At 46.3% G+C, this 12,813-nt stretch overlaps 1 protein-coding gene across 2 annotated transcripts in view; it reads left to right on the forward strand.

The window, feature by feature from the left end:
* Window positions 1–12,813, forward strand: part of SLC23A2 (solute carrier family 23 member 2) — a 46,353-nt gene that overhangs the window by 26,557 nt on the left and 6,983 nt on the right. For both annotated transcript variants that reach the window (XM_014892104.2, XM_014892105.2), the window contains exons 5-10: window positions 851–1,008; window positions 5,129–5,217; window positions 6,483–6,553; window positions 7,673–7,854; window positions 10,634–10,754; window positions 11,367–11,523. In XM_014892104.2, the coding sequence (XP_014747590.1) occupies window positions 851–1,008; window positions 5,129–5,217; window positions 6,483–6,553; window positions 7,673–7,854; window positions 10,634–10,754; window positions 11,367–11,523 (778 nt within the window). The remainder of the gene's footprint in view (window positions 1–850; window positions 1,009–5,128; window positions 5,218–6,482; window positions 6,554–7,672; window positions 7,855–10,633; window positions 10,755–11,366; window positions 11,524–12,813) is intronic.

Here is a 12,813-nt window from a genome sequence, read left to right on the forward strand (position 1 = left end):
TGAGAGAGAACGGTTTAGACCTGAAATGTTGAATATTAAAGCTGCTACTGCAGTTATTTCAGTTTTGAGAGCATCACCTGGCTTGCCATGGAGACCCCTGGAACAGGAGCAGGTGTTTTCCTGCAGGGAGTGGGGCTGCAGTGGGCAGCTGGACCCTCCTCCAGCTCAGCCACTGTTCGTGGGCAGCAGAGCAGCTCCACTTCCATCTCCTTCCCTTCTCCAGTGATGGTAACATCTGTCCCACAGGAATGCTGAGAATTTGGTCATCTCTGTAAAGGACGTTGAGATCTCCAAACAAATACATTCCAAAACATCCTTTTTATTTCTGCCTTTTCCTTAAGGACAGGCAGTTCCCTAGTAATTCTCTTTTTACTTGTGGGTGGAGTATGGTGAAAATCTGTTTGTTTTGCTTTTGACTGCTTGGGTTGAGGAAGAATTAATGAGTGCCCAGCTGCTGGTCCTTGGGAGCTTTGTGTGTGCTCCAGGTTTATCCGTGAGCCAGGGGATATGAGCCCGTGTGAATGGAGTTACTTCTGGGCTGGAGGCTGCTATCAGCACAGTTACCTGGATGCCTGCTCAGGAGAGCAGCTGTGGAGCTGTTTCAGTGCCCTATGGAACCTCCAGAAATGACAGAAATCAGAGATGCCCACAATCAGGATCACGAGCGGGAGCTCAGGGAAATGCTGAAAGCAAAGCTCAGAGCAGAGGGAGCTTTGCTGGGGGTTCAGAAGCAGCAGGAAAAGCTGGTGCTGAGTGAGTGAGTGAGTGAGTGAGTGAGTGAGTGAGTGAGTGAGTGAGTGAATGTGCTGCTGAGTGCTGGCTGTAGCTCTAACCCCCCCTGTGCCCCCAGCACTACCTGACGTGTTTCAGCGGGACCATCGCCGTGCCCTTCCTGCTGGCCGATGCCATGTGCGTGGGCTTTGACCAGTGGGCCACCAGCCAGCTCATCGGGACCATCTTCTTCTGTGTGGGCATCACCACCCTGCTGCAGACCACCTTTGGCTGCAGGTGAGAGCTGGGGCCTGGGGCTGCCTGCTGCCACTGCCTGAGGCTGGGCATCCTTTGGGATTTCCCAGCACCCAGGAGTGTGGGGGATTTCCAGAGGAGAAGCACAAAAGCAGCAGCAGCAGGTACAGGGCTGTAGCAATGTATCTAAGCCATAATTTATATCAAGTGCACCAGCCAAACTATATTTAGCTGTTTTTCTACATTTTTTTAGTTTTAAACCATTGTTTATAACAGGTAAGACTGGATGAGCCATTTTAAAGTGTTTTTTGTGCAGTTTATCAGACTTTCTAGAACTCTTCGAGGCTACTGAAACATAAATTGTGCTAAATTAGGAAAGAAGAAGCTGAAAACAGAATAACAAGATTTAAAAAGCCAAAATAAAGGTAGGCAGTAATGCTCTAAACTGCAACCAATCCTCTTACCTGCAAGGCTCATGCAAGGTGCATGGAAAAGAGAGAGGCACCAATCAAAAACTACATGATCTCCTGAACAGTAGTTTTAAAATGTATAAGTAAAATTAAAAGTAAACAAATCAGCTTCTGCGTAATCACACTGATTTACTGTCCAAAAGTTCCTTTGTTCCCACACAGGGCAGTTAGGGAAAGCTTTTGGAAAGCTACTCCCAAAAAATGGTGGATCTGAAATAACACAAGACATCCCAAGGGTGAGGAAATACAGCAAGGAGAGGGGAGGAGGAGGAGGGAAACTCAGCAGAAAAGAGAGGGCAGAAGTGTTCCTGGAAGATGAAAAATTCATACACCTTGGTAAAGAGGAGTTAACTGTGGTGGTTTTATTAATTTCTTGAATGAAATTCTTGGCAATATTTAGGTGGTTGTGATCAGTCCTACAACAAATTGCATTCTTGATCCTGTGCAGGGCTTAGCAAGTTATAAAAAATGGAAAATTATGAGAGAAACTCATCACTCTGAACTGAGTCTCTGATACCTCCCAATCTATAATTAATAATTTGGGTTTATTTGTTATGGGTAGTGATCATTCCTGGAATTGGGAACACACACAAAGGTGTAGCCTTGTAGAAATCTGGTGTTGGCAAGAACGGGATTTTGTTTTATTAAGATAAATCTTTAAAAACCTGTGTTCCACTGTGACCACTGCACAGATGTTTAACATGCCGACCTAAACTTTGGGAATAACTGAAACCTGCAGAGTTACTTCTTCATCTTCTTGAATAAACCCAATCCAGAAGAAAAGTGCATGTTTAACCCTCAGGTGGTTACTGGGGTGATCCTTGAGTCATTCAGTTCAGTTTCAGAACAGTGTGAGCTGAAATCTTGCCTTCCACTAGAAAATTCTGAACACTTTCCACATTTTCAAAGATTTAGTTAAGAACCAGAATCTTCAGGTGGCAAAGGTGTCTCAGGAGGGTGCAGAAGGCAAACCTGTGGTGGATCAGCTTTTCATCTGAAACATTTCCAGATATTCCAGGTTTTCCAGTGTACCCTTGGGTTGCTACTTGAGTTTGCTTTGGTTCACTTGCTGGTCTTTTTCCTTTGGAAATAAACACTTTCCCTATATTTTTTTGTCTTACTGGACTTAGGAGCTCACTCGTCTGCCTTGGGAAGTTCACTGTGATTACAAAACAACAGAGTGAAACCTGTTGAAAAAGCAAACTTTCTTTCCCCAATGTGTTTTCTTTTAGTAAAGACTCCCTAGAGTTAATAATCTTATTTCCAGCCTGGTTGGCTCTTTGTGCTGCAACCATAAATCCTCATGTACATTGTCTGGAAGTTTGTCATATTTGTTGGTTTGTTGATTTTTTTTTTTTTTTCCCTAACTAATCTTGGCTTTTTATCACTTAAGATACTGAGAGAGATTTGGGGCTCATTCAGAGAGAAGGGGCCCAAAATTATGGTGCCATCATTTTGAAATTCTCTGTTCTTTCTCTGTAATCCCACTCCTGCCCTCCGCCCTGCTGGGATTTTTCCCTTTTCAGTGGCTTCCACTTGCAGTGTACTTACATTTTTATATCCCTGAAGGCCAAATTGTGTCTGGGTCTTAAAATAACTTGTATTTAAGGAGGAAATTTCCACTCTTGGATGTTTTATAACTAGTCCCCATGTGATGGGGGGTTTATGTAAGGCTGGGAATAGGATAGAGCAGCACGGGCCTCTCAATGAGATTTGCAAGTATTCATTGGCAAGTCTGTCAACTGCAAAGTATTTCAGCAAATAAAGGTTTCAGAAGGTCAAATTCCATGGTTTAAGGGTCCTTAAAGATGGATTTAGCTCGATTACGAGGCGGAGTTGTGGTCAGTTTGGTACCCAGACCAGTTCTAGGAATCCCAGCTATTCACTGGGTTATGTAGTGAGCCCCAGCTCTGGCAGGGGTTCATTAGTGGGTAATTAGTGGCACTGAGACCATCAAATAGAGCTTTAATCCAGCCAGGGTGGCAGCACTGGTGCTGTGCCCGTCACTGCACTGGCTCAGCTTCCTCACATCTGTGGGACATGTGAACGTAATGAGACATTTCCAGTTGCCTTTGGCTGCAGGAAAACTCCTGTCTTCACAAGGGACAGTGCCAAAATGGAGCAGCTTGATGATTTAGACGTGAAATTTAAATGAGTTTTGGTGCTTTAGCTGGCTGGCAGTGAGTGGCTGCCTTCAAATCCATAAGTCACATTACAAACTGCAGCTGTTTCTTGAGAAAGAGACAGATCTTGCTGACTGATTTTAAGCAATTTGTTAAAAAAAAAATAAAAATTTAATTACTTTCCTTTTTTGCCTGGCTTAGGGGAAAAAGGCCCACTATTTAGAGCCTGTTGGGAGCTCCCTCAGTTACCTGTGTCAGGTAAAAGTTGAGCAGGATGTGCTGAGATGTGATTTTCCTTCTGTGTGCTGGTGTTTAATGGGATACAGAACAACCCAAGCTGGCAGCAGTGACCTCAGCACTGTAGAATGTGTTTGCAGTGTGTGTTTACCAAACCTCTGAGGGGCTGTGTAGGTGGGATGGAGCAGTAGCAGCTTGTTCCAGGTATTGCAGACCTGCAATGGCACCAGCTTTGCTTAATGAACCTGGCAGCATGGGGTGACTCATTCCCTGAGCCACCAGCCCTGACTTCCTGGAGATAAAGCTGGGATTTGTGCTCCCAGTGGGAGTTCTGTCCAGTCAGCCATGCTTGGATGGCTCATGGAGTTTATGAAGTTTGAGTTTCTAGTGGAATTTTCAGCATTTGGTGAGTTTGAAATTGCCCATGGCCCAAACTGCTCCAGCTCCTGCCTGTGGACTTCATAAGTACCATTAATAACATGCCTCTGGTTTGATCTTTCCTGTGCTCAGTGTACACCACTTTTCCCCCACACTTCTCCTCTGAGCATTTCCTTATCTTTACCTGAACCTGAGCAGCTGTTTTTCCTGCCCTGGTGTTTGCCCTGCCCTCGAGGTGCTGTAAAACAGCCCCTGAGCAATTCCCTGTCACACCTCGGGATCTCCTGTTAAAGGGAATCTCATGGCAATGAATTAATGTCAATATTTGCAGAATAGTTCCAAGTGCATCTGGAGTTAAGTAACCTTGGGAGATTTGTTACACAAGGTACAGTGAGTTCATTAAATTCATAGCTGGTGCAGGTAGATCCTCTTCAGATCTTTAAATCGTTTAGGAAATACAAACATCAATGCTAAGAATGTCATCTTGAAATTCTTGTGGTGTTTGTATTTGGTGGTGGTAACCACTTGGAACATCTAATCTGCTCCCATCGACCCAGCAGTTATTGACACATGCACTTAAAAATGAGTGTGCTTGGAGTCATGCAGAGGGAAGGGATGGAGCCTGCAGGCTGCACGTTCAGAGAGCTAGGATGATGGAAGCTGCACATTCAGCACTCTGTTCCCCAGCTCAGTGTCCCATCTGTGTCCCTGTGCTGCTGAGCCACAGCCTGGATCAGTGCCTGGCCCCTGGAATTACCTGGCTGATAACTTTCAGGCAGGTGGTGGTGTGTCTTTGGCTTGTGAAGTCTTTGGATTTCTCTGATTGGGTTTGGGGTTTTTGGTGAGAAATCCTCCTATTTCCCAGTTCTATAACTCAGTAAAGGGTGGTTTGAGCACCCACCCACTGCAGTGACCCCACAGAATGTCAGCATCTCTCCTCTCCTTTTCCACCAGGTTACCCCTGTTCCAAGCCAGTGCTTTTGCATTCTTAGCACCTGCCAGAGCAATTCTCTCTCTGGAGAAGTGGAAGTGCAATAACACAGGTAATTGTTGTTTATCCTTGTTCAGGTTTAAGTGACAAATGGCCCAGGTCATGTGGAGTGCAGCTGCCAGAGCTTCTGATGTAAAAACTGCCAGTCATGAGCAGGGAATATGGGAAGCCTCTCTTTTTACAATGTTAAAATACTGTGCCACAGGAGAAGATTGCTGGAAATGTCCTTGAGCCATTCCGTTTCTGGGCTTTTTTTAAATATAAAAACATTGACAAAAGAAATGTAAACGTGGCATAAAGTAATTCTGTTTCATTTACATTCTGTAAATGTTCCTTCCCATAATGTTCCAAATATTTGGAAATAGTGAGTCCAACTGAATTCCTTTGAAGTTGTGAGTAGGAGGGAGTTTGAGCAATGTAGAGCATCACCTCCAGACCAGGATTATTTTCCCCTGTTTAACTCATACCTGACAGGTTTTGACAAGATTTGGATGTTCTTTTTCACTCTTTCTCTGTTGATGTCGTCATCCTGGAAGGTTTGAACTTCAGAGGGAAAAGATTCTGGTTGGGGTGGGAGCATTTGCTTTAGATTGGACTGGGAGGTGGAAATGACTCTGGCAGGTTTTTGGGGGATGGTTAATTCAGTACCAAGGCTGTGGGCAGTGGGAAGCAGCAGCACAAGGAATCAGGCTGCTCACTCCTGACTGAAGCTCTTCCCAGGGCTCTTTTGGACTCTTTAGTAATTGAATTTCCATTATTTGTGTGTTTATACATCTCTGTATAAATGTGTCAATTCAAAATGTGATTAATACCCAGCTTGTTGAAAGAAACTATCTGATAACCCTGGATGGATGGCAAAGCAATTTTCCCCACAACTCCAGATTTTCAAAAAGAGCTTTGCTGCATCTTCCTCCTGAGCCCTTTGACCTTCCAAAGCTGCCAGGTGGGGTTGTCCCCACGGGTCAGCTCATTCAGTGACCTCAGCTGGGGAACAGCAGGCACTGGAGTTTGTGATTCCTGGGGTGCAGCTGAGGAATTCTCCATTAGAGGGGGGAGAGAATTCCTGACTGACCTTTCTGTCTGGAAGTCAGTGCGTTTTCCCACGTGGGAGCACAGGCTGAAGTGAGGGGTTGGCTCTTGGGGAAGGTGGACCTGGTGTCACTTCATCTGTGGCAGAACTTGCTCTCTGTGTGAATTGGGGCTCATTTGTCAGACACAGCGTGAAGAGGGATTTGTTTTGTGTGGAGTGGTAGCAGAGTGGCTGGGGAATGAATAAATAAATTAATAAATCTGTGTTTTTTTTCTCCCTTTTGCAAGATGTAACAGTTACCAATGGAACAGCAGAGCTGCTGCACACGGAGCACATCTGGTACCCCCGGATACGAGAGGTAATGTGGGAGTTGCCTTTAGCTGTCACTCTCTCCAGTTCCAGTTAAGTTTCTCACTTAATCATCTGTGTGTTCTTGTCTTTAAGTTGGTAATTTCTTGTTTCACTGCGATCTCCATTTGAATATATCCCTTTACTCATTTCATGGAAGTCTTCATCTTTCCCACCTGTTCATTGCTGGACAGCAAATTCCAGGAGTTAGTTACCACATTCCAAAAGACGTGCAGTGAAATGCTCAAGTGAGATGAAAACTCTTCTTAAAACTTTGATTTGTGCTCGCTGGCAGCAGTTCAGCTGCTGCCAGGCCTCTTGCCTGCTGTCCTTGTGCAGTGGGGCTGGCCCCTGGAAGGTGAATCTGCAGTTAGGAAATCTGGTTCATTCCCAAGTGTCTTAAGTTGGAGACTCTTGTGATAAGAGAGACTTGTGAAATATCTGGAGCTCCTTCTCCACTCACAGCACTGCAGTGTGAAGTCATGGTGCCTTGCAGGGCAGGCTGAGGGCTGTGCCATGCCAGGGTGGCAGGTAGAGTAGTCCAAATGAAGGCGTGTGTCATGGAATTGATCTCCCATCCCGTTGCTTTGGGCTGCCAACTTTTTCTTAATTAAAAACAACCCCTCTCTCTTCCCCATGTTCAAACCATAGCTACATCCTGCCAAGAGCCCTGCAGCCAAGAGGGCTGACAGTCTCCTGAGACCACAACGCTGCTCTAATCCAGCTTCTAAGGAGCACTTGTGACCAATGCAGCACACACTCTGCCCCTAGGAGCTAGGAGCATCACCTCGTGGCGCACCAACCCTTGCCGTTCGATCTGAGAGCTTAAAGGTTAGCCTGGACCCCAGGTCTCCTGTCTGACAGTGTGATGTGCTTTCCACACAGCTTCCAGACTGGCCCACTGGTCTGTTGTGTAATAGTTTTGTGGAGAAAACCATAAGTGTTATGCTTAAAGCAATAAGTCACTTAAACATAATGAGCTGTTTTATGACGAAAAAAAATTTGCTGAGTTCTTCTGTGTCACTGAATTCTTTTAACTGCAGTTTGTAATCCAGAGCAGAAAAACAAAAGGTTTGGCTTTGCCTGTCAGATGGCACTGAGCTGCCTCTCTGCCCTGTTGTGTGTTCAGATCCAAGGTGCCATCATCATGTCCTCGCTGATCGAGGTGGTGATCGGGCTGCTGGGGCTGCCCGGGGCTCTGCTGCGCTACATCGGCCCCCTGACCATCACCCCCACCGTGGCCCTCATCGGCCTCTCGGGCTTCCAGGCTGCAGGGGAGCGAGCTGGCAAGCACTGGGGCATCGCCATGCTGTGAGTACCCCGGGGGTCCTGCTGGGCAGGCACACTTTTGGGGAAAAGCCGGAGGCAGCATGTGCCAGTGTTGAGAAACAGCATGAGCAGGAACGTGGATGAGTCTGGGTAAGGGCAGCTGGAAGTGTGGGAATAAGGACAGCAGCAGTTCAGGGGAGTTGCCTGAAGAAGCTTTTCCCTGGGAAGAAATCTTTCCCTGGGAGAGTGGGGAGGCCCCAGAACAGCTGTGGCTGCCCTTGGATCCCTGGCAGTGCCCAAGGCCAGGCTGGACAGGGCTTGGAGCAGCCTGGGACAGTGGAAGGTGTCCCTGCCCACGGCAGGGGTGGCACTGGATGGGCTTTAAGGTCCCTTCCAGCCGAAACCATTCCATGGTAATGTGAACTCGAGGAGAGGGGAAAGGACAGTGGCCATAAATGAGTGTGGGGAGCAGAATTTTATAAAGCAGGAGTTGATCTGGGAGCCGTTGGCCAGGTGGAGTTCAGTGCTATAGAAAAGATGATTTAGCAAAACACTTAGATGAAATACAGTGAACAATTTGTATTTCTGGGCTGGCATTGCCTGTTTCCTCTTCTGCAGCAGCAGGTAAATACCACTGGTGATGCTGGTCCCTCTGCCGTTGGTACTGGTTTGCTTACCTGTACTCAAGAGATTTTATGTCATAACAGAGGGCACAAGTATTGCCATGAACACCACCAGTGGCTGAGCCATGAGCATAGAGGTTCCTGTTGAGGTGACAGAAAGGCTTTTAGAGAGAATTTCAGGGAATGTGTGTGCCATCAGCTGTAGGGGCCAGGGAAATGAGAGAATGAAAAGGAATAAGTGAGGGAAATGAGACAAAGAGAAGACAAAAGCTCCCCTTGTGGGTAAGGAGCCAAATAGGGCTGGAAAGCCCATTTTAGGGAGAAAAGAGGCTGAAGCAGTTGCTGTGCTCCATGTGCAGCACCCGACTGTGCTGGCTCTGGGAGCAGGAGGAATGCCTTGATGAGATCAGATTATGATCTCACTAATCTGTTTGCACAGTGCTTTGAACATGTAAAGTATTCTGTAAGTGCAGCTTATGATTAAAAGGGCTCTTTAATTCTCTTTTATCTTGGATGTTGGCATCATGAGTATTTTTGGTGATTCTGTTCTATTAAGCAGCTGATCCAAAGGAATGTTTTATTTGCCTGTAAAACAAATTCTGTGCAAGTTGGGACTAACGTTGAGTGAATCAAGCAGATCTTTGAATTGGACATGAAAACGTGTAATTAAAGTTGACATTTTTGCAGATGGAAAAAAAATAAATCAATTCAGGACCGGGATTCAAATATTACCCAGTCAATAAAGTATTTCTGGCTTCTGCCATGCAAAAAATGGGCACTGGATTGTTGAAAAGAGCTCCACAGCTGTGGGGAGCCACTCAAAAGTGACTCTAGCTCTGAGAGATGAGATCAAGGTCCTGGATTTTTCCCTGGCCTTGCAGAATCAGCTGTAGCAGAGCTGGGGACAGGATTCTCCATTTCCCACTTTCCTGACCTAATTTGTTCCATGGCTGCTTTATTCATGAGACACTTTGCATTGTGATTTGTAAAAAGGGGAATTATTCCTGAATTGGGCTTTGCCTGTTTATCCAAATTTTCCTGGGGCATTCAAGGATTTGATGCTGTTTCACAGCCCCTCTGCCCTTCAGCCAATCGAAAATGCATTGCAATAATAGAATATTAGATTTTTTACAACTCTGTACTAAATAAAATCCAAAACTTCCTGTCATCAGGATGTGTGAGGGAGTGGAGCCTATCTTCCCATGGTGGATTTTGGGGGAGATTCTGGGGTTTCCTGCATGGAAAAGAGATGCCTTTTGCTTTTCTCCTGGAGTGCTGAGGGCTGTAAATGCCCCTCCTTGTTCCTGGAGACTGAGGCAGAGGAAAACTGGTTTGTTTCTGATGTGGGGCAGAAGAGGGAGAGAGGCTGAAAATCCTCTTTTTATTTTTCAAGTCAGCTGATAAAAACATAATCTCAGATTTCAGCAGAGCTTTGCTGCTTCAGACAGCTCCTGTCTTTGGGAGGCCCTTTCAGAGCAGAGCTGGCTTGGCTTGTTCAGAGTTGAGCAACGTGCCCAGGCTTCTGATTTTTCAGTGCTGTGGGGGCTTATTGTAGCTGTAAAAATTAATTTTTAATGTCTAGAGGAACTTGGCAGTTTCACTGGGGGGAATGTATAATAATTGAGATATCTAATACTGATGAACCGCACTTGCAGCAAATCTTGGGGGTTTGGCTGCATTCTGCTTCATTTGCAGCTATTCAGTGAAAGATTCTTAATGGAAGAAATGGATTCTGAAGAACAGAAAAATTTGCCAGACAGAAATGTTTCAAGTGCTTTGGAGTTTCATGCAAATTTTGAAATATAAAAATTACTGTACACAGGCCTCCAGTTCTCCTGTTTCTTCCCAGTTGCTGGGATCCAACCCTGGATCACAGGTGGAGTTTGGGAGGAAAGAAGGGGCAGCACAGGAATTTTAACTGGAAACCTCCCTTCAGTCTGAGCCTGTTCCTGATTCATTCTATCTGCTTGCAGCTGCTGAGTTTCGCAGCACTTCAGAATTCAAATTCTGTTTTGGCATTTGAAGGATAATAATTTTAATCATTTTGCTGCCTTGTCTTTTGCTTAAATTGAAAATCTGCATTTGTGTTCTGCGTCCAAAGGGTCTGAAGAAGTTTGTGCTGAGAAGAATTTATTATATGTTGGTGCTAATTACATTTCTCTCTTGTCCCATCCTCCTCCTCCTCCTTTTTTCCTCAGGACTATTTTCCTAGTATTGTTGTTTTCTCAGTATGCCAGAAATGTCAAATTTCCCTTGCCCATTTATAAATCCAAGAAAGGATGGACAGCATACAGGCTGCAGCTTTTCAAGATGTTCCCTGTAAGTTGTTGAACTTGTTCTTCCTTCGGGGGGGGGGGGGGGGGGAAGTTTCTGTTTCAGGGGGGTTTTGATTTTTCTTAACAATAGAATACTCACAAAGGTGAGATAAACGCTTAAATAGATTTATTGGAAACATAGCAGCTCGTTGGCTACAGGAAATACTCTGATTTTGTGGCCACTCTGGTGTCTCCCTCTGCTGAGGAGCTGCTGCAGTGGTGGAGGCCCAGGAGGGTAGGGAAGGGCAGAGGGGAGGGGATGTTTGTGTGCCCAGAGAGCCCAGAGTGAGCCCTCAGAGCTGCCGATAGCAGATCCTGACCATCTCCTTCTACCTAAACTCCCCTGCCCTGGTGAAAGGCTGCTCTTTATTCCTCTGGTAAAACTGAGACTAATTCCCCAGTTTGTTCAAGTGCCCATTTGGAGACTTAAGGAGAGAAGGGGCTTGCTGTGGTTGCCAGGATTTTGAGAGCACTTTCCTGGTCGGGGGCAGCAGTGGGGCTGTGCTGTGCAGCTCTGCCGAGGGATTTGGGATGGCACTCAGACTCACAGCCCTGCAGCACATCCCAAATGGGCACTGAGAGTTCCTTTTTCAACTTCTCTGCTCCTGTCCCCCAGATCATCCTGGCCATCCTGGTGTCGTGGCTGCTGTGCTTCATCTTCACGGTGACAGACGTGTTCCCCCCGGACAGCTCCAAGTACGGCTTCTACGCGCGCACGGACGCGCGCCGGGGCGTGCTGCTGGTGGCCCCCTGGTTCAAGGTGCCCTACCCCTGTAAGTGTGCCTGCTCCCCGGGAGCCCAGCCCTGTCCTGCCTCGTGTTCCTGCAGCTCTGCTGGCTCTCTCTCACTGCCGCACCCTTGGGTGGTGGGCGATGCACCCCTGCGAGTGTCCCAGGCAGGCTGGACAGGGCTCGGAGCGGCCTGGGACAGTGCAAGGGGTCCGTGCTCGTGGCAGGGGTGGGGCTCTCCCAGTCCAGGCCAGTGCACAGTTCTAACACACTCATTACCACACTCCACCACTCTCATTACCTGATGCGTGGGAATGATGGTTTTTCCTTGTTTTCCTCTTTAGTTGCTACCCTAAGGTCTCACCCAATGAAGGCTGAGGTTCTGGAACTGCAGTTTGCAGGATTTATGTGGGTGACTCTTCTGATGACAAGTGATTGTATCTATAACGTGGAAATCCAAGGACTGGCTGATCTATCTGTCCTTGGCAATGCTGTTAATGTTATACAATGCCAGGGACAGGTTTTTACAGCTCTACTGACTCTCCTTGTGTAAAGAACCACTTTTGTGGGGAGTTGCCCCCAGCTTGCTGCACTTCCCTGCTCCAAACACACCCATTCCTGAGCGAGCACAACTGTTACTGGCACAAAAATGCCCTGACTTGCCAAGGCAGTGCTGGAACTGGCAAGTCAGAGAATGCCAGGCCCTTCTTATCAGAGGGCAATGAAATTATTTACAGGAGAGCACCAAACACTTTACACAATCCTTTGGATGCATCTTTATGTTGGCCACCTGTAAGTTTAAAGCTGGTAAAAGCTGGGTTTACGGGATGAGATTGCACAACTGGTTCATCCTTCAGAAATTAATGAGGTAATTAGGGAATAATGTTCTTTTAGAATAGAATTATAGGAATTACCAGCTATGCCACCAGGCTGTGATGAGGTAGCTTCATTGTGGTTTTCCTGATGCTTTAGTTCTTAAAAGAAACCACTTCTAAGCAGCAGATGAAGAATAGAAGCTTTTGGGAAAGAAGAGGAGGAAAACTTCCCCACCCTGATCAGCCCTTTCATATTTGTGAGGTTCATTCACTCGTGTGTGACTGAAGATCCCTTTGTTGCAGGAGGCTCATCTATTTCAAAGAGATAAAAGCATCAAGGCAATTGCTGTGGAAAACCTGCCAGGCTTTTCTGCAGGCTTAAATTAATCTTGTTTTCTCTACTACAAAAATTTGGAGCTGGGAGGTGTTTGTGCAGTGATTAGAGCTGTTGTTGCCATCCTCTTTGGTAGACTAAACTTGTGACCAAAGTGAGTTTTTGGAGCAATAATAATTAAGTGGC

The sequence above is a fragment of the Sturnus vulgaris genome, chromosome 28 (genome assembly GCF_052056855.1).
Source record: "Sturnus vulgaris isolate bStuVul1 chromosome 28, bStuVul1.hap1, whole genome shotgun sequence".
Taxonomy (NCBI): domain Eukaryota; kingdom Metazoa; phylum Chordata; class Aves; order Passeriformes; family Sturnidae; genus Sturnus; species Sturnus vulgaris.